The sequence below is a fragment of the Vulpes lagopus genome, chromosome 7 (genome assembly GCF_018345385.1).
Source record: "Vulpes lagopus strain Blue_001 chromosome 7, ASM1834538v1, whole genome shotgun sequence".
Taxonomy (NCBI): Eukaryota; Metazoa; Chordata; class Mammalia; order Carnivora; family Canidae; genus Vulpes; species Vulpes lagopus.
In genome coordinates this window covers 79,038,376-79,065,661 of record NC_054830.1, presented here as the reverse complement: position 1 = coordinate 79,065,661, position 27,286 = coordinate 79,038,376, and the positions used below count along the sequence as shown (strand labels likewise).

At 47.5% G+C, this 27,286-nt stretch overlaps 1 protein-coding gene across 2 annotated transcripts; it reads left to right on the top strand.

Annotated features, from left to right (window-relative positions):
* Positions 1-643: 643 nt before the first annotated feature.
* On the top strand, positions 644-26,641 carry POLR1E (RNA polymerase I subunit E). 2 transcript variants are annotated; one of them, XM_041763946.1, is made up of 13 exons: positions 644-835; positions 1,352-1,455; positions 2,710-2,786; positions 3,622-3,707; positions 4,959-5,017; positions 5,803-5,947; positions 8,508-8,615; positions 9,190-9,286; positions 11,213-11,346; positions 12,264-12,345; positions 13,107-13,238; positions 14,617-14,778; positions 25,117-26,641. In XM_041763946.1, the coding sequence occupies exons 1-12, from the start codon at positions 760-762 to the stop codon at positions 14,774-14,776; spliced, it is 1,260 nt and encodes a 419-aa protein (XP_041619880.1). In that variant the 5' UTR covers positions 644-759; the 3' UTR covers positions 14,777-14,778; positions 25,117-26,641. The 2 variants fall into 2 exon arrangements, with proteins under 2 accessions (XP_041619880.1, XP_041619879.1); XM_041763945.1 differs by lacking the exon at positions 25,117-26,641 and having other exon boundaries at positions 14,617-15,114.
* Positions 26,642-27,286: the final 645 nt, after the last annotated feature.

Here is a 27,286-nt window from a genome sequence, read left to right as displayed (position 1 = left end):
AGTAATTTTACAGCAGGGAAACCTCTAACTGGTTTAAGTGGTCAAAATTATCAGTAATCGGACAAAGAGAAATTGTGGGCCATCTAATAGGATGCAGTGAGCATCGTATCCGTGATAGCCCTGCCAAAGGCGCACACATAACCTGAAACTAGTCACTTGGAAACATTAGACAAATCCAGATTGAGGGACATTCTACAGAACAACTGGCCTATAATCTTTAAAATTTGCAGGAACTGCAAATGAGGAACTGTTCTGGGTTGAAGGAAACTAAAGACCGTTGAGTAAATGCAACCTGTGTTTTCGGACAGGTTCTTTCTGCTGTAAACACTTTACTGGGACAATTGGTGACGTACTTTGTTGAGTCTCGAAGGCGACCTGGGTAACAGATGAGGCACCTGAGTTCTTGCCCTCAAAGATACCTGCCTTTGAATCCACGCTCAAAAGGTCCGGCTTTGGCCCTTCCGCTCTGCTAAGTCCCCTGGTCCCCCACAAGCCTCAGCGCGTAGGCGAGCGCGGCGCCCCCGGGAGGCCAGCGGGGCCGAGGACTGGGGCCCCCAGAGTTAGCGGAGAGAGTCCCCGCCTCTCCAGGCGGCGGGGCGGGGCGAGGAGTGGGCGGGGCCGCGCCGTGTGCGCACGCGCGGGGCGGGGCCGAGGAGGCCACGCCTCTTCCGCCCCGCGGTTCTGCCGGCGCGTGTGGACGGCTAAAGCGCTCCGGGCCGAGTCTCTCCGGGTTCTTAGCCTCGGCGGCCGGACGGGGAGATGGCGGCGGAGGTGTTGCCGACTGCGAGGTGGCTATACTGTGGGCAGCCCGACGAGAGCCAGAGAGCCGTACTGGGTAAAGACTGCGGAGCCGGAGCCAGTCCCCCACAGCTCCCTCCGCTCCCGTCTGGGTGCTTCAGCAGCCCTCCTGCCCCTGCCGGACCCCTTTCCCGGCTGGGCCAAGACGCCCTCTAGCCTCCCGCACTGCTTGGGACTTGGTCACCCCCATCTCTCTGTCACCACCTGGATGGGGACATCCCAGGCAGCCTCCTCCTCAGGGCTCTACCAGTCACCCCCTCACGCACTCACACCTGCCCCGGATCCTTTTCTCCACGGTCTGGGCTAGGCTTCAGCTGTTTAACCCTGGTCATCTCCTTCCGTCGCGGCCCTTCGCCAGCACTGCCCTCACCTCCCCGTGTCCTCTTCCCGACCGGACCGGGACCTCCTTCAGTCCCCGTTTAGGTCAGGACCTGGGCTTCCTTACCACTCCCATTCCTTTAGACGCTCCCTCCCAACGAACAGTCCGGTTCCTCCCCACCATACACACTGTGGGTCCTTCTACTCATCTCATTTTTGGGCTGCAATCTTACAGTGCAGTTCTCCAACGGGAAGCTGCAGAATCCAGGCAACGTGCGTTTTACTTTGTACAAGAGCAATGACTCCACAAACCCCAGGAAGAGGAGTCAGCGGATTCTGGTAAGTGCTGTGGGGGCCAGCTGCCTCCACTCTGCAGATTTCTGGAGGTCTTGGAGGCGCTTGGGTGTGGGTGGATGTGGGAGGGAGGGAGAGGAGAAAAGAGATAGCAAATGAGCCTTGGGAGATAAGATAAAGATAGCAAATGAGCCTTGGGAGAACCGTGAGTCCCAGCAGGTTGGGGTGTGGGGACAGGCCCCATTCATTCAGTTATGTACTTTTGGTGAAGTGATGACCTTTCATTGATTTATTCATTCAGCAAGCGTTTATTGAGCACCCACCATGGCTGTGCTGTAAGCTGCACGGGAAATAGCGAAATGGGACTTGGCTCCACCCCGGGGGAGCTCCTACTCTAGAGCAGGGTTGCTGCTCAGCCTTGACACTATTGACATTTTGACCCAGATAATTCTGTGTTGTGGGCCAGACCTGTGCATTGTGGGATGTTCAGCTTCCCTGGTCTCTAACCACTAAATACCAGTAGAACCTCCTCTTTGTGACACCCAGAATTCCCAGAGGTGTCCCTCACACCCCCTCACCCCCCCTCAACCAAGGGTGATTTGCTGGGTGAGAACTGCTTTAGAAAGATGAGAACTGGTTTTGAGTTCAGTAACTCACACAAGCCTGTAAGCTCTGAGCCTTGAACGAGCTCATTTGAGCTCAGGAAGTCTCTGCTTGCCAGAAGGCCTTTCTGGGGGAGGACACATAGCAGCTAAGCTCTGAAGACTGGAGGACGGTTTGACAGCTGAGGTTCCCTATTCCAAGTGAAAAGGAGAGCAGGGACAAACATAGGGAAGCAGGAAAGCTTGGCTGTGATTGAGGAGTGAATCACACTTAGCTGTCTCCATAGTCCTGCCAGCATATAAGCAGCAGCCATGGGAGAGATGGACAAGGAAGTTCAGGAAGGCTTGGACTTTGGGCCCAGGAGGTTGCTGGCAGAACGATTTTGTTGCATGCCTCTAAGTGCTGGGAGCCCAGGAGCTCTCTCCCAAGTCCTGTGGTGTAGCTCCCCTGAGCACTTTTCAGACCAGCTAGAAGCCAGCACTATATGGGGCTTCCCTTTCAAAAGTCCTCTTGCCTTTCTCCCAGAGACACCCAGATTCACTTGGATAGTGGGGCTGGATCACCTCCCAGAGGCTCTCTAGTTCTGATCCACTGTGGTTTGGATTCTAAAGCTTTTGCAAATGTGGGAAAGGGAGACAATATGCTTGATACCTTTCAACATTGGTTGTGGTGGTGCTTTTTCACTTTACATTTTAGGCAGCTGAAACAGACAGACTTTCCTACGTGGGAAACAATTTCGGGACTGGAGCCCTCAAATGCAACACTTTGTGCAGGTAGGGGTCGGGGAAGGGACAACAAGGGGAGGATAGTGGTGGTGAGCCTGGCACTGTTGTTTTCGGTCTTTATTTTAGGAGTGGGGGACAAATCTGGAGAGGCTTACCATGTCCTTGGGTTCCCAGATCCAGGGGCCTTCACAACCAACATGCCTAAAAAGAAAAAATAAGTTAACATTTGTTGGATTTCCTAAAATCTCATTCATTTGTAATTTTCTTTAAGATAATTTTTAGGGGTGCCTGGCTGGCTCAGTCAGTGGAGCTTGGGACTCTTAGTCTTGAGGCTGTGAGTTTGAGCCCCACTTTGGGAGTAAAGATTACTTTAAAAAGTCTTAAATAATTTTTTAACTGCGATATAACTTTACACTAGTTTTAGGTATATAATATAATGATTAGATATTTGTATATGTTGCAAAATGGTCACCACAATAAGCAGTCATCCAGGGGTGCCTGGGTGGCTCAGTTGATTAAGCCTCTGCCTTTGGCTCAGGTCATGATCCCTGCTTCCTGGGATCAAGCCCCATGTTGGGCTCCCTGCTCAGCAAGGAGTCTGCTTCTCCCTCCCCCTGCTCTCACTCTTTCTCTCCCTCTCAAATAAAATCTTAAAAAAAAACAAAAGTCATCCACTGCCACACATATTACAATTTTTTTCTTGTAATTAGAACTTTTAAGATTTGCTCTCAGCAACTTTTTTGTTTTAAGAGCACAGAGGGAGAGGGAGAAGCTGGCTCCCTGCTGAAGGACTGTTAAGAACTTTTAAGCAGGAAAAAGGAAGTTGTAAAATAGTACTTTTTGAGGAATCCTTTGTCATTGGTATTATTCCAACTTTGCTCAGGCACTTTGTGGGAATTCTCAACAAGACCTCTGGCCAGATGCAAGTGTATGATGCTGAATTGTTCAACATGCAGCCACTGTTTGCAGGTAGGACCCAGTCGCGAAGGCTTGCAAGAACACTGCATGTTTTAGGTTTGCTGGATGAGTTTGGTTTTGATTTGTAAAACACATTTGTTATTTTTGAAAGGGTGCCTTCCTGCAAATATTTATTGATAACTTACTTTGCTCCAGGCACAAGTTAGTGGCTAGGGAGGTAGCAGAACAGATACAGGTCCTGTCGTTGCTATGTTTACAGATTTGAGATCAGAAAATAATCAGTTAAAGCCATTTGAGCAGGGTTGCCTGGGTGGATCAGTCAGTTAAGCGTCTGCCTTTGGCTCAGGTCATGATCTCAGGGTCTTGCTCAGCAGGGAGTCTGCTTCTCCCTCTTTCTCTGTACTTGTGGTCTCTCACTCTCAGATCAGTGAATAAAATCTTTAAAAGGTGGGGAGGGAGACTAAAAGGTGGTGAGGGGGATGCCTGGGTGGCTCAGCGTCTGCCTTCTGGGTGGCTCAGGGGCTGCCCTGGAGTAGAGGCTTTTAGAGGAGATGGGAGTTACTTAGAGGTTAGACAGCCCTTTTCATGTTGATGAGAAGTCTCTCTATACTTTCTAATTAGGAGGAGATCCATTTTTTCCCCTAATTTAGGGAGAGAGCTTGTACTGCTTCTCTTCTTTGGCCTTACCTTTATATATAATTATAATGTATATATGTATAATATATATGTATAATGTATATATGTAAAAATATAAATTTCCTTTATCTGTCTTTATCTATCTATATGACCTGGGATTGAAACTCAGACAAGGCCACTGTAGAGCTTATACTCCTACCCTCTAGATTATACTGCCCTTATATGAATACTTTATGGGAGATAAGAGAGCTTCATGTAAGTAACACATACCTTACATTTATGCTTGCTTGTCTTTTATAAGGCAGGCAAAACTATTTACTGCAAAGAGCCGAGGACTTGGTTTCTAATCCCATCTCGGCCACTGCCTGGTGAACTGATTTAGGACAAATCATTTCGTTGGGAGGCTTTTTCCTTATTTGTAAAATGAAGAGGTTGGACCAGATGACCCCTTCATTTGACTCCTTAATTTTTTCTCCATATTCTCCAACTGTATACTAAAGCGACAGACTAAATATTCATAGGATCCATCATGTTAAACTCTGGGAAGTCCTACAGTAAAGAAATCTGTCTTTCTTAGATTAACAGTGAATAAATATTAAATGCTATTATAATCTGGGCCTTACAGCTTCCTTTTTTCCTATTTTTGTTTGTTTTGTGTCTTGATAGATGAATCACTTGAAAGCGACTTGACACAAGAGAGTCAGGCCAAAACTTTTAGAGAAAAGGTAAGAATGACAGAAGTGAGACATGGGACCTGCCTCACGTTCCTTCTGTGCCTTGTGCTTCTCCATCAGGAAAATGAGCTGACTGAGCACAGGGCTGCTCCCAGCTCATTCTGTCTGTGGCTCTCCAGTCAGCCTGCCTGTGGAGGCTTCTCAGCTTCACAGAGCACCGTCCTTCCGCCCAGGGCAGCTATACTCAGCTCCGTCCCAGTGTTTGGAACTGATTCTCTGGGCTGACATAGGTATAGTGTAACACTTGTTTTTGGATTGAATGCAAGTTTCAGAAAATTCTGGCTGTAGCCTGGAAGCTTTCACATTAAAACAGAGTAAACTTCAGGATTTTCAGCGTAGGTGGTTCCTACAAAGCTAATCTCACTCCAGGATTGCAAATTGATTGAGTCTTCAGTGCTGCCTGGAGCACTGTATTGAGAAGGTGTGAGGCTGTCTTCAGGCTCAGTGGGAAAGAGTGAGTGATTAGCAACATCTGCTATGAGTGTAAGGCTGGAAAATGGTAAGTTATGTGCCAGATTTACCAATCCTCATTCTGATCCAGGCTTTTCACTGTACAAATGGAGACACTGTTGATTTGTAAAGAGCCCATGACAGTTTCCAAAGCAAGTACTTCAGATCTGCTAATACACCAGCCTGTGAGATAGAGAGGTATGATTTAGCCTGATTTATAGGTGAGGTAATCCTGGCCTAGAAAGGCTGAGTTTCCGCATGGTCACACAGCTAGGAGTAGTAGTGCCCAGGCTGTCCCTACACAAACCAAATTTGTCTATGCACAGATGGATTCTTGCATTGAAGCCTTTGGAACCACCAAACAGAAGCGGGCTTTGAACTCCAGAAGAATGAACACAGTTGGCAGTGAATCTCTGAACTGTGCAGTAGCTAAAGCTGCAGAGAATATTATTGATGCGAAGGGTGTAACTGGTAAGCAGCTGGGACTTGGAGTAAGAGTCTGCTCATTGAGACAGCTTCCTTGTCTCTTGAGATCTCTTACCTGCTTCACAGATGGAAATAAGGGTGTTTTAGGGCTGGGTTCCTTCCTCACTCTCACTGAGCACCTTCTTGGGAACAGACTTTGGAAATAGTAAGAAACATCTGCCCTCAGGGAGCTCACAGTCAAGCGGAGGAGACAGGCATGGGAACGGGTATGTTTACACTGTGTCCTGAGTGCCAGGGTGTGGAGGGAGAAAGCCTCAGTGTCTGGGAATCACAGGGAGGTTTTGGACAAAAAGACTGACACGATGAAGTGAGCTTTTACAGATAGTGCTTCACTCTGGGATCAGTGGACCTTTTTCTGTTCCTAAATTCATCAGTAGCTTGAGTGTTTAATTGTATTGTTTAAAAGTGTATTTGTTCAAAAGCATTATGAGAACATAAGAGAAAGTTTACATAAGAGCAGCTTTTCTATTAAAATGGGGTTTTAGGGTATGCCTGAGTGGCTCAGTGGTTGAGCATCTGCCTTTGGCTCAGGGCGTGATCCTGGGGTCCCAGGATCGAGTCCCACATCGGGCTCCTTGCATGGAGCCTGCTTCTCCCTCTACCTGTGTCTCTGCCTCTCTTTCTTTCTGTGTCTCTCATGAATAAATAAGATCTTTAAAAAAAAAGGGGGGGGTGGATTTTAGGGGTGTTTGAGTGGCTTGTTGGTTAAGCATCTGTCTATCTCAGGTCTTGGTCTCAGGGTCATGAGTTCAAGCCCCACATTGGGCTCCATGCTGGGCATGGAGCCTACCTAAGAAAAAATAAATAAGATGGGATTTTAGTAATTTTTAGAAAAATCTTTCCAAACCCTATGATTATATAAATATTTTCTTATGTTTTCTCTCAGTATTTTTACAATTTTACTTTTTACATATAAATTTTAATGAAGATACTTTTTTGGCATATGGTAAAGACCTTATATTTTCCAAAGGATTAGCCAGCTGCCCCAACTCCATCCTTTTCTTTGTAGAAGATGATTTAAAAAGCTATCCTTCTCACTTTAGCACATTCTGTGTTCTGTCTAACTGTCCATTCTGTTCCTGCGGGAGCACCAGGCTCTTTTGATTGCAGTACCCTCATCTTCCTGCTTCTATTTCTGATGCAAATTCCTCCTCTTCTCCTTCCCTCCTTATTTTTCACAAACATTGGTTAGAATAGCATGCCTTTTCCCCCAGGTGATCTTAAGAATTATTTCATCAAATTCCCTCAATTGAGATGAATATGGAGAGAATCAACATCTTTACAATATTATGTTTTTTTATCCTGGAATATAGAAATATGTTTCTCTATTTATTTGAAAGCATAAGTAAATTTTTTGAATATTTTTGTTTAGTTTAATTCTCAGCTGTCAAAAGACATTTAAAAGGAAAAGAAAAAGGAGTGCCTGGGTGGCTCAGTTGGTTAAGCACCCAACTCATTATTTTGGCTCAGGTCATGCATGATCTTAGGGGGTCATGAGCTTAAGCCCTGAGTGGGGCTCCACACTCAGTGGGGAGTCAGCTTGGGGTTCTCTCCCTCTGCTCCTTTCCCCACTGGCACTCAGTCTCTCTCTCAAATCAATAAAGTAAATTGGTTTTTAAAATCCTAATTAAGAAAAAGATAAATAATTCATTCATTTCCTATCATTTTACCAGACCAACTATTAGAATGTTCCTGTATTCCTCTTTGTCCTTGTCTATATAAGTTCTTAATCTTACATGGTTACTTTTGTAGTGTAGTTCACAGTTTTATATTCTGATTTTTTTTTATAAACTATTTCCTTTTTAAAAATTTTATTTATTGGTGATCCCTGGGTGGCACAGCGGTTCGGCGCCTGCCTTTGGCCCAGGGCGCGATCCTGGAGACCCGGGATCGAATCCCACATCGGGCTCCTGGTGCATGGAGCCTGCTTCTCCCTCTGCCTGTGTCTCTGCCTCTCTCTCTCTCTCTCTGTGACTATCATAAAATAAAAAAATATAAAAAAATTTATTTATTTATTCATGAGAGATACAGAGAGAGAGGCACAGACACAGGCAGAGGGAAAAGCAGGCTTCACGCAGGGAGCCTGATGTGGGACTCGATCCTGGATCCTGGGATCATGCCCTGAGCCAAAGGCAGACACTCAACCGCTGAGCCACCCGGGTGTCCCTATATTCTGATTTTTACTCATAATATATGGAGAAGTTTTCCAGAAGTGAAGCCATTAAAGGCTCTCTTCCTGACTTTTGGCTTCTCTTGCACTGTAAATATTTATTAGCACACCTGTCCTCTGAACTGTTGTGTGAGTTACTTGAGAGGGCCTTCACTGTGTGAGCCTTCTCCAGTGCCTGGTTAGGTTTGTGTTATGAGTGGACATCAGCCCAGACCCAGCAGCCAGCCTGATGGAGAGTTCAGGCCACATTGGCAGAAGCATTCAGATTAGGATTTTTTGGACCAATTACAACCTTGAGTGCACAAGTTTCAGAGTATTGGGGAACCTGAAGCCACACAGGATGATACTAACACTGTCTCTTCCTTTATCAAAAAGCTCTGGTCAGTGATGCCATCCATGATGATCTGCAGGATGACTCCCTCTACCTTCCTCCCTGCCACGCTGACGCAGCCAAGCCTGAAGATGTATATAAATTTGAAGACCGTATCCTTGTTGCAGTAGAAACACTGCCTTACTTCCCAAGTTGGGATGTGCATACATGAGTGGACAGACAGGCTTTCTGAGGCTGTTGGTGGTCCCATGATGCTCACAGAAGCTACATCCAGATCTTCGCCCTTGCCCTGGCCCTTTTGCTGGGAAGTTACCTGGGCTTCCTTACTGGCTGAGGGTCAAGCCCATTCCTCAGCAAAGTGCCAGATACCCTCAAGTTCAGCCCTATGGAGGTCACTTGCTATGAGTAGTCAAAATAAGATTTTTAAGTCAGCCCTAAGTCTGGAGCAGACTGATCTGTAAAAGGTGGAGCATAGAATTTCCCTACTCATGGATCTGGTCAGAGGGAGAATGCCTGCAGTGGCTTTGTGATGAGCCAAGGAAGCAGAAAAGGCCTGGCAGGGAATGGGCTCTGGGATGGGAGTCTGGAGAACCGTGTCCCTACACTCAGCCCCAGTGTACTATGGGCCTCAACTTTCCCATCTCTAATATGGGGCCGCTCTGACATGAGATAGCTGGTTAGATGTTTTTCTTTTGATCAGATTATATTCTTGACCTGTTTAACTAGTTCTCTCCACTGCGGAGTATGAAGCTCTTCAGAGCCCATCCGAAGCTTTCAGGAATGTCTCATCAGAAGAAATACTGAAGATGATTGAAGAGAACAGGTATCCTCCCCTCTTGGGTGGATGGAGCATCTGGGGCTGTGATGGCAGAGCTTAACAGTAATCAGACATGAAGCAGACCTTTAGGGGTGTCAGTCGGTGAGGGCATATGTCTTTTCAGGATCTGAACATGAACGAGCCACTGTTCTCTTGAAAATATTTGGGCTTTCCAGCCTCTTGTCCCAAAGCTGTGGGTGGCATTCAAGGGAGAGCGAGGTGGCCTCTGAGTGCTTGGAGCCCGTGGCTGAGCAGAGGGTGGTGAGGCCTTAAGGTTGGGCTTTGAACCGGAGCAGGCCTGTGTCCCCAGGGCTATGCTGATTGTGATCATCACCAGTGTGACCCAGGCGCTAGCCCGTGAGTTGGCGCCAGTGCAAGTGATGGTTGATGCCGAGTGAGCTTTTATACGTGAAGTTAAATTTATGAGTGGCTTAGTCGATAAAGCATCCGACTCTTGATTTCGGCTCAGGTCATGATCTCAGAGTAGTGAGATCAAGCCCCAAGTTGGACTCCACATTCAGCAAGGGTTCTTCTCTTGTCTTATCTGTATCTGTCTCTCTCTCTCTGCTCTTCCATTCACGTGTGCTCTTTAAATCTTTTTTTAAAAAAGTTAAGTTTAGGGGATCCCTGGGTGGCTCAGTTGTTTAGCACCTGCCTTCGGCCCAGGGCATGATCCTGGAGTCCTGGGATCGGGTCCCACATCGGGCTTCCTGCATGGAGCCTGCTTCTCGTTCTGCCTGTGTCTCTGCCTCTCTCTGTCTCTGTGTCTCTAATGAATAAATAAAATCTTTTTAAAAAAATTAAAAAGTTAAGTTTATATTTTTAAATACTGTATATTTTAAATAACTCAGATGATCTCCCCTGTACCTTTTGACCCTTAAACAGCTTCTCTTTGTTTTTTTGTTTGTTTTAAGCAGCTTCTCTTTGATGATGACAGTGGAATTTTCTTGCTTTTGAGTTTTTTCTTTTAATAATTTCATCTTGAGAAAATAAAAAACTGACAGCCCTAGGTTGGTTCCCTGATTTTTGAAGATGCTTTTGTTGTTCCAAAGATACATTTCCAGAAAAACTTATTACTGGTTCTTGGTTGTCGTAATGTACTTATGGCTCACCAGCAGGTGAGGAATGAGCTCTGGGCTGAGAGTCTGGAGAACTGAGTCCCTGAGTTCTGCCTGAGGTACTGTGTGATCTTCCCTTCATTGAGCCTCAGTTTTCCTATCTGTAAAATGAGCCTGCTGCAAGATGATCTTGAAGAGCCTTTTTATTTCTGTGAGTCTGGGCCTCATGGTAGTAGAACAGTTCATAAAAGAATAACTGACATTGATGGAGCTTTTATATGTGCCAAGTACTGTTTTAAATGCTTTAAATGAGACTTGTGTTACCTCATTTAATGCACAAAAAACCTCTAGAGGGAGGCCACTATCTTTGTCCTTAATTTTTAGGTGAAGATGTTGTACGGAGATGTACAGACACACTGTACATGTAGTAGAGAGGCTACTAATTGGTAGAGAGAGGGTTCAAACCCAGGCAATCTAACTGAAGGGCCTGTGCTCCAGACCACACATCAGGACGGGGCAGATGATGGCCTGTGTGCCAAGGTCAGGCTGCTGTCTATGAGTAAAGTTTTATTGGAACACAGCTATGGCGGTTCATTTGTTATTAATGGCTGTTTTTGCACTACACTGGCAGCTTTGAGTAGATTTAACAGAGATCCAATGGCCCACAGAGCCTAAAATATTTATTTTTCTAGCCCTTTCCTGCCTTAGCACTAAACCATGCTCACTGTGTAATAAGGAGGATATTAGGATGGCCCTTCGACCGTTGAATGTGGATCAGCTGTGGAGGATGCCCGCTGTTTTCATCATGAGCGTCAATGGTTCCTGACAGGGTTGGTCTTACACATTCCTTCCTCCCTTGTCCCCCTTGTTTTAGCCACTGCTCCTTTGTCATAGAAGCATTGAAGTCTTTGCCATCAGATGAGAAGAGCCGAGACCGCCAGGCCCGATGCATATGGTTTCTGGACACGCTCATCAAATTTCGAGCACAGAAAGTGATTAAGCGGAAAAGTAAGTCCATGATAGACATTTTATTCTAGTCCTTTCCAGCCTGTTACTTGTTCAACCAGCTCTCGTGAGAGAAGAAAATGCGTGTGCTTGTCCAGATCTTTATTTCTGACTGTGTAACAGTGAGGTTCCTGTAGCTGCCAACACGGGTTGGAGGATTGGCCCAGCTCTTTACTCCTCTGAAAAGGGGGACGGGCTTGGTGGTCCGATTGTTCAGAGCTAATGTTCACTACTTCTCTTCTGTATTGGGCGAAGTATAGATTTCAGTCAAATCGAATGAAAATTTTAAGGGATGGTTGGACAAACATCAGTCCCGTGGGGAGAAAAATCGGCTTGGCTCACATGAAGGCTTGTGGCAGGTTTTTGTTGTGTCAGCTTATTCTTTCTGTGAAAGAAGAGAGTCCATTCCCCCTGGTAACCTGTGTCCCCTATAGTGAGGGCCACAGGTGGGAGCCCCCCACTCCTGTCTACCTGGAGCTAGAAACCCGCCTGTGGTTTTAGGCACAAGCTGGTGCCATCTTGTTGTTGCTTGAGCTCCCAAGAGTCTGTATGTTTTCAGTATTTACTTGGTTTATTTTCGCCTTTCAGTTTCCTTTCCTTTCCCTCTCCCTGGGCTTTCACCACAAGCTGTATTGTATCTTATGAATCCTGTGTCTTTAGGCCTTAGTGGAGTCTGTTTTTCCTCCTGGTTACCACCCCGTCACAAACATCTCTTGGGTGCGTGGGGTCTGCAAGCCGGAGCACAGCTGAGCTCGTTTTCACTGGGAAGTGGCTGTTCTGTGTTGTGGGCCCCTGTTCCTCTTACCACATGGTTCTCTGCATCGCAGTGGCTCAGCTGTTGGCCTTTTTTCCCAGCTCAGGGGGGAGGTTTGTTCCCAGGGTTTGGAAACAAAACGATCCATCTCACCTTTGTGTCGCAGGTGCCCTGGGACCCGGAATCCCCCATGTCATCAACACCAAATTGCTGAAGCACTTCACCTGCTTGACCTACAACAACGGCAGGTCGGGGATTGACTTCCGGGTGTTGGCCTATAAAGGAGAAAGCAGGCGGGGGCAGGTGGCGAGGGTGGGACGAGAGCATGAACTGGCTTCCATGTCCGCAGACACTGCTGAGGGGGGCACTCACTGCCGCCTGCAAGGGCAGGGGTCAAGTCAACTGAGGAAGCCTTATATATTACCTGCTCTGTCCCCCGTGGAGAGGTTCACTGTAGAGGTTTTAGGGAGTTCCTGCAACGGAGACTTTTTTCAAGGAACCTTCCTAATATTCCATAGAACCAGTGTTCTATGGGAAGGCAGTGTCACAAAACAAGGCAGCCCAGTGTGATGAATGTGGAAAAGGAACCCTAAGCAGCACACCTGGCTTTCTTTCCTGCCATTCACTTGGAATGTGCTTGGAAAAATCTGAGCATACTTGGAGAAATCAGTAGCAGCTGTGTTTGGGATAACTTTTCCTGGCACCCCTGCTGAGCAGCAGGGTCAAGCTCAGAGGGTCCTTGTCACTGCAAGGCTCTGACTGTGCCTGGAAAGTATAGGTGTGGCTTTCTCTGTCCCACTCTAATAGAACACTGGGGTTGGCTCACAGTGTGCCAAGTTGTGGGCACCTCAACAGTACCAGGAATGTTGCTCAACTTTCTCTTCTTCCCCCCCAAGATGGGAAGACATTGAGTGTGCGTGAAAACAGGTTTGTATGTTTTTATTTTACTTTTGGAATAATCATTTTAGAATTTAATGCTGTCTCTTCTTCACTGCCACTGCTTTTGTAGCCTACGGAACTTAATTTCGGATTCTATGAAGGCGAAGATCACTGCATATGTAATCATACTTGCCTTGCACATAAGCGACTTCCAGATTGACCTGACAGTGTTACAGAGGGACTTGAAGCTCAGTGAGAGAAGGTGAGCACAACAGAATAGCAAGCTCCCTGCAGGGTGCTTCATGTCTTTCTAGTACTCTTGGAAAGCAGGACATACCATCGAGGGAATTGGGGATGTTTAGAATGGGCAGGACTTGGGACCAGGGGACAGTTGTCAGTGTGTGAGTGACTACGTGAATGAGCAACCAGATATTATGGAATGCCTTGTCTGTGCTAGGCACAGTAATTAGTCTGTGATGATCTCAGTTATTTCCCTAAAAAACAATGGGAGAACCTTCAGTTCAAAGAAATCTGTGACTTTTCCAGGGTCACACAGCCAAGAAGGGGAATAGTTGGGCTTCAGGCCTAAGCCTTCTCATACATGGCATTCTGTCTCTGGATAACCAAGCAGTCTCTGAATCACTGTCCCTGGGGCGAGAGGGTCTGTATAGTCCTGAGGGGTGGAAGTTGTAAGAGAATCCAATTTCAGCTTAGCAGAAAGAACTTTCTCTGAGTCTGATACAAGGGGCTGGCAGGTCAGATGTTCGAAGCAGGGTGGGGCTGCTGTTTGTCAGGGATGTCACATGTGGGCTTCTGTGACCCAGGAGCCCTGCTGAGCAGCAGGGACAGACTTGGAGGTTCCTGGGAGAGTTTGGCAGAGTTGTGGTCTTAGGCTCTTTCCGGCCTTGCTAGCAGGGATTCAGATAAGTAGGGGGCAGAACTTCCAGGATCGTGAACTGTGGGATATGTCACTGACTTAGGGGCTGCTACTGGTGTGCCAAGAGAGCCTGTGAGAATACCTTTGTCTGGACTGCTCCAGCAGTCCCTGGAGGAATTATCCTGAAGGCTGTCCACAAAAGGCATTCTCACTGGCAATGAGGTTGAAAGTAAAAGAGAGGGCAGCCCCCGGTGGCTCAGCGGTTTAGCGCCTGCCTTTGCCCAGGGAGTGATTCTGGAGTCCCAGGATTGAGTTCCATGTCGGGCTCCTTGCAGAGAGCCTGCTTCTCCCTCTGCCTGTGTCTCTGCCTCTCTCTCTCTGTCTCTCATGAATAAATAAATAAAATAGTAAAAAAAGAAAAAGAAAAGAAACAAGATATTTGGAGCCTGTAAAAGTTCTACCAAAATTCTAGCTAAGTGCTCAGTCCTGGTTATCAGAAGTAAACAAAGTCATTAGTAGTGTCTGGATAACCTGGTTTTCCATCACTTCTGTGGATATTTTGTAATGGCCACACATTAAACTGAAATTGTCTTTCTGATGGCTCTGGATCCTGTCTGCTTCTCTGCTTTGCTCCTGGCGGCCACGTTGAGGATTCTGTCTTCGTGGCCAAGAACGTGAATGTGCTGCTCCCACCTGGCTAGCCTTCCTAAGCAGACCTACTGAGGTCATTCTCCCGCATTTCTTCTATGTTTTTGTTCCTTAGGATGATTGAGATCGCGAAAGCCATGAGGCTGAAGATCTCTAAAAGAAAGGTGTCTCTGGCAGCTGGCAGGGAAGAGGATCACAAACTGGGCACCCTGTCCATCCCGCTGCCTCCAGCCCAGACCTCAAAACACCAGTCAAAGCGGAGGAAAATCACCTAGAGGTGTGCTTCCCAGATAAGAGCATTTTGGTCACCCACAGCCACTTCTGTTCGTTTCCATTTTTATTTTTATAATAAGAAGGAAAAAGAAGCCTCGCTTTGGCGTGGGTATGAAGCCAGAAGCCAGCATCTCAAGTTGTGCTTGTCTTCAGTGGAAACATAAAGTGATGACCATGTTGGCCTTGACCTCTCTCCTTTGGTGTTGCTGTGATTATGACTGGCAGCTGGTTCCCGTGGGAGGGTGGGGCCTGGGAAGAGTCAGAGTCAGCAGATCTTACAGGCTGAACCCTAGGCCAGATGTAGTGGATAAATGTTAATAAAGAGAAATGTGAAGTGCCATGCTTAGACTGGAAGGGCTGGGGAGTCCATAGAGAGGAGGGTACAGCCCAGCTGGGCTAGAAGAGGAGGCGGCCTCAGGCTTGGTCAGTAACTAACTGTGGGTCACCTGTGTCTTGGGGTTGCCAAAGGAGGCCAGTTAGTTTGTGGTCGCTGTCACAGAGTACAGCCAAATGAGAGGAGGTGGTTAGCCACACCAGTTGCTCTGCTTGGCTCAGGCCACACAGGGCAGGGGTCAGCTCTAAAAGCACATTTTTGAGTGTGATGAATCAGAGTGAAGTATAGAAAACAAATTGTTGTAGATCTCTTTAAAAGGGGATTTAAGGAGCGCCTGGGTGGCTCAGTTGGCTAAGTGGTTAAGCATCTGCCATTGGCTCAGGTCATGATCCCAGGGTCCTGGGCTCAAGCTCCAAGTCTCAGCTCAGCAGGGGAATCTGCTTCTTCCTCTCTCAGGTCTTCCTCCCCGCCCCATCCCCCACTCATGTACACACACACTCTCTCTCAAATAAATACTAAAGAAAAAAATAAAAGGGGATATAATGCATGGATGGAATGTTACAGAATTCTGAAAGGGCTGCAAGAGTGGGAATCAGGAGGTGGCCCCTGGAACCACTGAGTTCAGGAACACACAGCTGCGGGTGCTCCCTCAGGTCAGGTGTGGAGAAACCACTCCTGCCTGACTGCTCCCTGGACATGAGGCCTGTGACGCCCTGCAGTGCTGATGTCAGCTACCCATCCTCTCGGTACCCACATTTCCGCTCCTTTGCTTATCAGCACAAATAGCCAAAAGATAAAGAAGCTGGCTTTCTTCTATCTTCCTTCTATGAGCATTTGACCCTTGAACGACCCCGGGTGGGGGAACCAACGCCTCACTCGGTTAGAATTCCGCATGTAATTTTTTACTCTCCCTAAACTTTCCTAATACTTAATTATAAGCCTTACTGGTAAGCACTCAGAGCATACTTTGTATGTTACACATATTACTGTTATCTTACAATAAAGTAGGATAGGAAAAAGAAAATAGGAAAACAGTATTTATTGAAAAAAAAAAAAACTTATGTTACGTGGACCCAAGCAGTTGAAACCCACGTTGTTCAAGAGTCAAGTGTAATTACATAACTTTCTACTAGGCACATGTATTGCTTCATGATCCATAGGGATGAATGAGTTCTTTAAGAAGAAGAGAGAAGCTGCTGGAGAGCACTTTTGAGCTTCAGAGGTTGAAAGCAAGATGGTGACTCAACTATGGTTTATCTTACACATGCCAAACTGGTAGTGTTTTCATAACGAAGAGTGGTCTTGGGTGCATTTGTGTGAGTGTATTTATAGACGTGAAAACTTGCGGGGAAGGAAATAGATTGTTTTGTTCCCCTCTTGACTTTTGAAATTATCCTTACCACTTGATTTATAAGTGAGCCCGTGGAGTATTCTTATTTCTTCCTTTCTTGGGCACTGCATTAGACCTAAAAATGTTAACTGGCTTAGGATGTGGGTTTTGCTAAAATGATTCCACTTGAACACTTCACTGCACTCTTGACTGCCTAAAAAATGGGGTTTTGCCCCTGCTCTCTGGTAGCCCTGGGTAACTGGTCCGAAGCCAGCCCTGCATCACTGGGATCATGGGTCCCATCGGCAACATGTAAGAAAGGGGCCCAGGGTCAGGCACCTATGTTGGGCACTGTCTGGTTTATGTAGACGCCAATCTGGCATCACCTTATCCTGTGGACGTAACATTAGTCTGCAGAAAAAGAGATCAGAGCTGGGTAGAGACTCTTTAAATATTAATACTAGTGATGCCTTTTGCCACACATCTCTGAAGAGCTCTGAGCATTTCAGACATTACCTCATCCTTAATTTTCACAGCGTTCTTGGGTGAGAAGCTGATGGCAAGTCTTATGGTCTCCATTTGGGACAGAACGTAGCAAATGCTTCAGCTAGTTGATCTAAACTTAGGAGTGGTCCTGACCAGATACCAACTGATAAAGAGTGGAGGCACTCTTTGTGGCATATTTTTCTACAGTTGTCCCTCATCTCACACACGTGGGATTGCCTTCCTGCATGTTGCTCCACAGCATTAATGGGCGCCTGCTGTGAGCAGGTGCAGGGCTGAGCACTGTGGCCAGAAGTGAAGGTCAATCTCCTTAGTCCCACACTCAAGGCCTTTGGTGATAGGGCTTCTACCTGCCTGTCCTACCAGAAGTCCCTCAACCCTATTGCACATCTCCTTGGTCCTTCTGTCCATCTTCCTGGTCTTCAGGGTAGCCCTGGGCCATCTCCCTTCTGTGCACTTTCTCTGTCCTCCCCAGCTCTGCAGGTGTCACTCTCCTGCCCTCCGTGGCCTGGTCCCCCGCTCCACGGAGCCTGCCCTGAGAGCACCCTCCTGTGTCCACAGCTGTACCTGAGCTCCCATCATCCAAGTCTAGCAGCTCATCTGCTCTGGCCCTTTCTAGTCTCTACTTGGTATTTTAGGGGTTTGGGTACGCTGCTCAGTGACCTTTCTTGACTGCAGGGATGGTCCGGTTCATTCTTGTATCTCTCAGTGACTTGCCCCTGTGGGGTGCAGAGGACCCAGGGCCCGGATGGAACCCTGCTGGGCCTGACCTCTCCTCTGGTGCCAATCACCGAGGCCCCTCACTGCCTGCAGGCCTGTTCTGTCCTCTCAGCACCCACACCCCGTTCCACCCATCCTTGTGGTTGAAAGTCCTTCTGTCACAGAGGTCTGGAGAAACGGGCAGAGAGGGACCATGGAAGGGTCTTCAGCAGGTGACCTCTCTGCTTTTGTCTTTTTTCACCTCTGGGGTACAAGGCCTCCTACTGCCGGAAGGGTTTTCTCCAGAGCATTCTCTCCATTCATGAGCCGACTCCAGGGCTGGGACTGCCACGGGCTCCACCTGCGGCAGGTTGTGTGAGGCTGGGCAGGTCATTTAATCTTCCCGTGGCGTTATTCCCCCATCTGTTGAGGGGGGATAAAGTGTTTAAGGGTGACCTACCCCCCTGGGAGGCTTATCGACTTAATGCTATGCCGGAGGCAGCTGGGCAGACCTAGCTGGGGAGCAGGCACCCAGTAAGCGCTGCAGCCGCACACTGGCCACCTTGGGACACCTCAGGTGTCACAGTCTCTGTTGCCCATGGCTCAGGAGCAGCCAGGGTGCCGCAAAGAACCTGTAGGGTCTCCTCTCTGGGCCAGTTCACGTGGCTGAGGGAGATAAGAGCGGCATCTGGATGGCTTCTGGGCCTGTGGTGCTAAAGGGGAGAGTGACTCCTGCGGAGGGCAAGGCTGAGGCTGCCCGGGATCCACAGGAGAGGGGGTCCCCCGGGCCACTGTGGGGGCCATCCTGCTTGCCCACATGGCCAGGTCATCAGCTTTACGGGGGCTCATTGACAAGCTATGAGGAGGTCATTTGATACTCCCATTCCTGTGGCCACGATCTTGGGAAGGCGGCCTTTTCTCTTTAAAGAGAGCTGTGTGCTGGGAGGCCCAGGAGCAGTGTGGGGAGGCAGGGGGGCCAGCGCGGGGAAGGGAGGCCGGATTCTCTCCTTGGATGACACCCCTCAGCTCTGCTCCACTGATGAGTTGTTTTCTCATTCTGTAACCTGTCCTGCTTCCTCCAGAGGGTTGCAGAAAGGTAGCTGGGCTTTTTAAATTGTAGCATTTTTTAACTTAATTTTTTTTAACCTAAGTTTTTAATTCCAGTTAGTTAACATACAGTGTTACGTTAGTTTCAGGCATGCCATATAGTGATTCAGCACTTCCATTCGAGACCCCAGCTCATCATGATAAGTGCCCTCTTTAATCCCCATCACCTATTTCTCCCAACCACCGGCCCTCTAGGTTCCATCATTTTGTTGTCTATAATTAAATCTGTTTCTTGGTTTCTCTCTTTTGTTCCCTTTGCTCGTTGGCTTGTTTCTTAAATTCCACACATGAGTAGAATTATATGGTATTTGTTTTTCTCCAACTTATTTCACTTAGCTTTGTACTCTCTAGCAACATCAGCATCATTGCAGATGGCGAGAATTCATTCTTTTTTATGGCTGAGTAGTATTCCTAATTGAGTATTTTTGCTGTATATTTTAAAATCTATTTTCATGGTATAATCTTGAACGATTTTTTTTTTTAATGATAGAGAGAGAGAGGCAGGCAGAGACACAGGAGGAGGGAGAAGCAGGCTCCATGCCGGGAGCCCGTCATGGGACTCGATTCCGGGACTACAGGATCCCGCCCTAGGCCAAAGGCAGGCACTAAACCCCTGAGCCACCCAGGGATACCCAATCTTGAACGATTATTATTTGTGAAACCTGTTTAAGTGAAGGTTCTTTAAATCTTCATAATTGCAATTATTCATTCTGGGCTCTTCTCCCATTTAACTGTTAAATATTGCTCATATTTTAAGTTTGCAATTGCAGTATCTTTTTTTAAAGAGTTTTTAAAGAGTTTATTATTTGAGCATGTGTAGGTGCCTACAAGTGGGAGGAGGGGCAGAGAGAGAGGGAGAAGCTGGCTTCTTGCCGAGCGGGGGGAGCCTGAAGTGGGGCTCCATCCTAGGACCCTGAGGTCATGACCTGAGCCAAAGGCAGAAGCTTACCCAACTGAGCCATCCAGGGGCCCCAAATTGCAGTATCTTTAAGCATCTTCTATAGAAATGGGATAGTATTTTGTTTTGGAACTAAATTGCCAACAGGTTTTCTACATTGTGAGATCATAGGATGTAAGACCTGATCCTGGAGATTTTTCTGGTGGAGCATCTCTGTGGTTCTAATGGTGCAGTGATGTCCTGAGAAGGTAGCGAGGGGTCTTTACTACCCAGCTAACTAGTGACAGAAGCAGAACTCAAACCCAGGTCTCCTGACCCCCTTGTCCGTAACTCTCCAGGCTACCCTGTAGTATTTAATTTCTGAATTACAAGCAAGAAGGAAAAATCACGGTATGATTTTGTTTTTCCATATGCCTGCCTTAATCTGATTAAAAATTAGCATTTTTGGCTTTCCATATGCCTGTGTTGAGGGACTCCTGGGTGGCTCAGTCAGTTAAGCTTCTGCCTTCAGCTCAGGTCATGATTTCAGGGTCCTGGGATCGGGTCCTGTGTCAGTCTCACCGCTCATTAGGGAGGGGAGGCTGCTTCTCTGTGGCCTCCCTACCTCTGCCGAGGTTCTCTCTCTCCCTCTCTCTCTCTAAAGTAAATAAATAAAATCTTTAACAACAACAACAACAAAATGCCTGTGTCATGTACCACAGCTGATCCTCCTACCTTGAACCTCTTGATTCATTTGCCCATCTACACGGAGGATCCCTCAAGTGAGGTCCCTATCAGCATTATCTGGAGCTTGTTAGAAGTGCAAAATCTGAGCTCCACCCCAAGTGAGAGACACAGAACTGGGCATAGGAGAACTGTGTTTTAACAAGCTCTGCAGCGACTCAGTAAAGTCAGAACCGCTGCCTGGCAGGACTTCATCGTACCCTCCCTCTCTGTGCTTGACAGCAAGTGCAGTGACATGCTTGATTCTCGTGGATTTTGAGCTGTCTTCCCTGAAGAAGGAGCTTCTTTGTTGCTGCTGCCAGGTTTTGATGAGCATCCCCCTCCTCCACTCTGCTTCCTTCCTCCTGTACAACACACACGCACATGCATGCACGTGCACAAACTCTCACGCACATCCTGCAGGACTGAGAGATCTCTGGGTAAAAAATGAGAGTAATTAGGGGGTTTCAGTAGAAACAGGTTTGTAGACCAAATGTTCTGACCACTGGATAGAGTTCCTGTGTTTCCAGACTTGCTCCCTCTCTAAGCACAGTGATAAATTGGGTGGCTGCTGACCATTTTGTACTGTTTGCTGCCATTTGTTAGTCATTCAGGATTGTTTAGTACCTTGTGTTTGCGTGACATATGTTCAGTGTGAGGGGAAAATATTGGTTTATAGTTTATCAGGAGGTAGAGATTTTGTTCAGAAATAACTGTAAGACAAGCCAGCCAGGGATCAACAGAGGGGAATCATCTCCAGCAAAGGCTGTGGAAGCCTGGAGGTGGTGGGCAGCCTGTGTTATGGAGGACATCACAGAGGACTTCGTGGAAGAGGTAGTATCAGAGTGAGTCTCACAGGGAGGCAGGGTTTGGACAGGAGGAGTTTGGGGGTGGGTAAAGAACATTATAGGCAGAGGTGGGAAAAAAAGGCACAGCAGGGGCTCTAGGTGCATTCTGATGGGAGCAGGGGTTATTTGAAGGTGATTAGGAGGAAATGAGGCTGGCTATTCAAGTAGGTCAGTGCCAAAAGGAGAAGGATCTTTAACACTCACTTAGGAGTTTGTCCTTCATCCTGAAGGCAATGGAGAGCCATTGAAAAGGTTTGAATGAGGGCAAGGCATGAGCAGAGCTGTCTTTTAGTAAGAGTAATCTGCCATCAGAGTATGAAGTAGACTGAAGTGTGTGAAGGGGAAGTGGGGAGGCTTTGTTTTTATTTTGTAACTGTTTGCCACAGTATGTTGATACATTAAACAATCAACTTAATGTTTAATTAGGAGGTAATTGCTTTTCTCATGGTGGTCATTGGATTTTGAAATAAGCTCCCAGGGATCCCTGGGTGGCGCAGCGGTTTGGCGCCTGTCTTTGGCCCAGGGCGCGATCTTGGAGACCCAGGATCGAATCCCACATCGGGCTCCCGGTGCATGGAGCCTGCTTCTCCCTCTGCCTGTGTCTCTGCCTCTCTCTCTCTCTCTGACTATCATAAATAAAAAAAAAAAAAAAATTAAAAAAAAAATGAAATAAGCTTCCAGGGGCTAGATTATTGTCCAGGGGACACAGTTCTCATTTCATAATGAGAAATCTGCAAGAAGATAGAAATTGCTCAACAGAATGGCTTTATAGGAAACGTCCAGAACTTCTTCCTTCTTTTTCTTCTCTAACATTTTCTTTTAAATAAAAATATTTGCATTCATTTTACTCAGTAATGACCTGGTAATGTCAGGTCATATAAAATCTAAACAGCAAGCACCTGAGATGTGGCTCTTCCTTGCTGCTTCCTCCTCTGCCTCCTAATCTGTTTTCCATCTCAGTCAGGGATTTGCTTTGTTAAAGCACCTGAATTTTGCTCATTTCACAAGGATCTGCCTCCTTCCAGCTGTTCCAGTGGGAAGAGTTGTAACAAACTGGGATGCCATGAAGTTCTCTAGATGTGCCGTGACTTCTAGGATTTGCCTCTAGGGAAGACTGTGTTCCTGTTGATTATTTTCAGTAGGGCAGCATTTCTGGGGCCTGGGCTTGTCTGGTTCGCACCATTGGTTTCAGTTCTTGAGCTAATATTTCCTGAGCGTCTGTTAAGCACTGAAGACTCATGGTGACTCAGACGCCCAAGGCCCTGCTCGCAAGGATCTTCTATTCCAGCAGGGGATATTGTAAATAGTCAAATAGAGTTGTGAGAGAGGGAAACAAGCCACAGAGGGAAGAGCACAGCCAGCAATCATAGTGTCCTGAGCAAAGGCTCAGTGGCCAGAGCAGAAGGGAAGAGGGTGAGCAGGGCTGGACAACCCTGGGAGGGGAATACAGGGGATGCAGGAGAGTAAAGAGCCTGGAGAGCTGAGTGGGGCCTGAGCAGACAGGGCCTTGAAGGTCTATAGAAAGCACAAATCTGAAAATAGTAGCTACCATTTGCAGAATGCTTCTCACCAGGCGCTGTTAAGCAGTTTCCATGCATTTACTTAGTCCTCATAAAGAGCTGGTAAGGCTGGTACTGTTCTTGTCCACATTTTACTGGTGGGGAAACTGAGGGACCAAGGGCTTAAGGAATCTGATAGTCACAGATCTAGTAAGTGATAGAGCAGCGATATGAGCCTGGCTACAGAGCTTGCGCTGCAGACCCTAATCAATTATCCTTAAAGTGATGGGGTGATTCATAGGGTTTGATGCAGGGTCTGATTTGTATCTTAGAAAAGTTGCCATGGGGCACCTGGGTGGCTCAGTTGGTTAAGCAGTTGGCTCTTAGTTTTGGCTCAGGTCATGATCCCAGCCAGGGTCCTGGGATTAAGCCCCACTACAGCCTCCTCACTTAGTGGGGAGCCTGCCTGAGGATTCTCTCTCCCTCCCGCCCTCCCCCCCTCCCCCCATTCGGTTGTGAAAGCTCTCTCTCTTTCTCAAATCTTAAAAAAAGAAAAAGATGGCAGTGTGCTGTGGAAATGGCTTGGCAGGAGAGCAAGACTGGAGCAGGGAGAGCAGGTGCCATGTGACCCAGGTAAGAGACCTTGTAAGAGCCTCAAGGTGTGTGATGGCAGCAGAGGTAAAAGAAGTGGGAGATGTTTGAGGGTCATAGCAGCAGGGGCTGGAGAGTGGTGGGGTTGGCAGGGAGGATACCAAGGCTCTGAGACCAACCCTGGGTTCTAGGCTGGGGAGTGGGGTGTTCATGGTGTTCCCGATGGCCCCAAGGTGGGCTGGTTTGTGTGTGTCACAGGGGAGCCGACCAGACAGCTGAGCTCTCTGCCAGCCAGAGCATGGAATCTGAGGTGCAGACCTTCGAACCCTTCCAGGTCTGCAGGCAGGAGTTAAGGAGGCCAGGGGAGAAGGGGCAGGGCTGCTGGTGGGCACAGGCCCTGGTGCCATTCCCCTGGGAACCTGTGTCCTTGGAGCTTAGATTCAATCTCTCTGAGACGATCTCTCTGATTTTTAGGTGTCGTTGTGCACAATCAGTAATAATGGGGTTTTAATAAGAAATGAGGGGCACCTGGGTTGCTCAGTGGTTGAACATTTGCCTTCAGCTCAGGGCGTGGTTCTGGGATCAAGTCCGGCATTGAGCCCCCCAACATGGAGCCTGCTTCTCCCTCTGCCTATTCTCTCATGAATAAATAAGTAAAATCTTAAAAAAAAAAAAAAAAGTTTTCTGCTTATATCCAGCATCCAGCAGGTCAGACTTGTTGCTTTTGCATCTCTGCCTGTCTCTGCCCAGCATCACTTTACAGTTTTGCCCAGAGCACTGTCAAATGTAGATACTGCTTTACCACCTATATTTTTACACCTTATATTAAATCAACTGCTGTTCCTGGAATGTTGTACAGTTTCTTGGCTTTTCCTTGAGGATTCCCCACAGAGGATGAGCTGTAACTTACCCATTGTCTATGTCAGTTGATTAATTTCTTGTCCTTCCAGATGGTGATTCACCGAGCTTCTGTGGCCTAGGCTATTCCTCCTTTCCTTAGGCAAAAGCCCAGCCATGGCAACTTCTGTGTCCTTTCAGAGAGGGGTGAGCCCTGTGGGCACTTCTCTGTGAGTTCAGGGGACAGAAACCAGAATGCTTCCTTAGGGCTGAATCTGGTTGTGGGGCCCTATGGTTTCAGTGACTTACCTCTGAGTCTAGGTTGTATTCTTTTTTTTTATTTTAATTTTTTTAAGATTTATGTTTTGGCAGAGAGAATGAACACAAGGAGGAGAAACAGCAGGCAGAGGGAGAGGGAGAAGCAGGTTACTTGCTCAGCAGAGAGCCCGATGTGGGGCTCAATCCTAGGACTCTGTGATCATGACCTGATCCAAAGGCAGACTCTTAACCTACCGAACCACCCTGTTGGCCCCAAGGTGGCATTCACTGACCATTGTCAGCACTGCCACCAATAGCTGCCATCCCCCAACAGCTGATCCGATTCCCTGCATGGTTTGCTCTAAAGGGGGCAATCGTACAGGAGCAAAAAGAGGTTTCTGGGCAGAATGCTTAATGAGGGCTTAATGAAGCCAGCCAGAGTGGCCTGCTGGTTTGAACCCTTGCACAGGGGCCCGATTGGCAGGCGGCACCTGGCACTCTTGGCTCCCTGACAGCTATCAGCTGTTCCCGAGCCCCATGCAGCGATGCAGGACCCATGCTGTGCCAGTGGCTGGCAGGAGCCGTTTCGTCGGTCTCTGGAGCATTGTAGATGTCCCTGTCTCATGGGCCCCACACCCTGCCAGGAGTTATTTGTCTAGGTGTCTTATAGGCTCTGTCACACTGTGAACTGTCCAAGGGCGGGGACTAGCTAATGACCCTGTCTCCTCTACCAAGGCCATCACCAGGCCCAGTCTCAAGAGGTGCTTGATGAGTTGAACGGAAGGCATTGATTTGGGACCAAGTTCCTTGACTAAAGATGATGGAGACCTTTCAGCTCGGAAGACCCAGGGACTAGACTTGAACTCTGCAGAGCAGAGCCCCCTGTCTCTGGCCACTGACAACTCTATGGGAGGATGAGGACCTTGAGAGAAGATCCAAGACCTCTCTGCCAGGACAGAGCCTATGTCCCAGGTCCCGGAGGCTGGGGCTCTGGCAAGCGTGTGGGGCCCAGCTCCAGATGCCAGTCTGGTTCTGGGCTGTACCTGTGGTGGTTACTATGCGTCCACTGATGGATTTGGGGATCCCGCCTTCCTTCTGTGGATGAAGACACAGGCCGTCAAATCCAGCTGCCTCTTTTGGACCCCTGTAGGAGTTGTCGGTCTGCATTTTCCCAACACTGCACTTGATGTGGGTTTCATTTTTGGTGCCTCTGGTATCAAACGTGTCCAGAAGCAACTGCAAAGTAGTTGTCTTGCATGACAGTTGGTGACTCAGTTGGTAGTAAAAAACAAGTCTGAGGGCTGAGTTAATGTTCCACTATTTTGTGAATTATGTCCAGGTGGTTGTCAAGAGAATTTTTCTTAAGCAGATGAGGGCATTTGCAAAAACCCACAAGTCTATGGGGAGGGAAAGAATTTTACACTGAACGCCAAGGACACACTAGATACTGTGGGATCTGGTGGTGTCTGGCTGGAGAGGCCTTCCCTGGCTTCAGGGTCAGCCTGAGATCCTCTGTGGCTGTGTAGCAACAGGTGGCAGCAGGGGTCTGTTATCACCAGAGTCCAATCGCCAAGTCTGTGGCTCCTTTCAGGGTGGGTCTTTTGGTTGTCTTTGCTGTGTGACATGGGTTGGTCACATACTCTTTTGGTAAAATATATATACATTACCTTTAAAGGACCATTTAAAAATGTACAATTCAATGGCATTAAGTACATTAACAGTGCTGTGCCACCATTACCACTATCTGGTTCCTGAATTTTTTCATCTCCCCAAAAAGAAACCCTGTACCCATTAAACAGAAACACCCTATTTTGTCCTTCCCTGAGTCCCTGGTAAGGAATAATCTGTTTTCTGTCTCTATGGACTTACTTAGATATTTCATGTAAATGGAATCACACACCATGTTGTCCTCTGTGTCTGATTTCTTTCACTTAGCATAAGTGTTTGAGGCTCACCCATGCATATGACAGTACACCTAACCCTTGAACATTGTGGAAGTAAGGATGCCAACTCCTTGTGCCGTCAAAAATCTACGTATAACTTTTGATACGTCCAAAACTTCTCATAGCCTACTCTTGACTGTAAATAGTTGATTATCACATATTTTGTATGTCATATGAATTGTAGAGTTTATTCAAAGTAAGCTAGAGGGCAGCCCCTGTGGCACAGTGGTTTAGCGCCGCCTGCAGCCCAGGGCATGATCCTGGAGTCCCGGGATCAAGTCCTGCGTCGAGCTCTCTGCATGGAGCCTGCTTCTCCCTCTGCCTGTGTCTCTGCCTCTCTGTCTCTCTCTCTGCATCTCTATGAATAAATAAAATCTTAAAAAAAAAAACATATTAAAGTACATTTATGGGGTTGCCCAGGAGGCTCAGTTAGTTAAGCGGTTCAGGTCATGATCTCAGGGTCCCAGGATCAAGCCCCACACTGGGCTCCCTGCTCATCGGGGAGCCTGCTTCTCCCTCTCCTGCCCCTCTCCCTGCTCATGTGTGCTTTCTGTCAAATAAATAAAATCCTTAAAATATATATGAAAAAACACATATGAACAGATCCGTGTAGCTCAACCCTGTGTTGTGCAAGGCTCAACTGTACCTATGTAGGAACCTAATTTGCACGTAGAATCCTAGCAGCAAGGGAATCTGGAAATCAGTGTCATCTCTCCAGTGTCTGGTTACAGGAAGGCACCCCGGGAGATGGGAATGGATGCTGACCATCATTTGACCTTACCTGCCAACGGGGTGATGGAGAAGTCAGTGTCTGGCAGGGCGTTGTGAGGCGCAGGAATGAGACCTAGACGGGTATGTGGCTAATGCTCAAAGTTAAATCTTCACAGGGCTTTTGAGGCAGTGGGAGTGGCCAAGGTCTGTGGTTCTCAGCACTGGGGAGCCAGGACCAGTGAAGGAGGGAA

Bases quoted from the DNA above. Each gene is read 5' to 3' on its own strand.
- POLR1E (XM_041763946.1), top strand. From the start codon at position 760: ATGGCGGCGGAGGTGTTGCCGACTGCGAGGTGGCTATACTGTGGGCAG. The intron at 9,287-11,212 runs GTATCCTCCCCT...CCCTTGTTTTAG, and splicing joins AAGATGATTGAAGAGAACAG to CCACTGCTCCTTTGTCATAG. The intron at 12,346-13,106 runs GTCGGGGATTGA...CTGCTTTTGTAG, and splicing joins TTGACCTACAACAACGGCAG to CCTACGGAACTTAATTTCGG.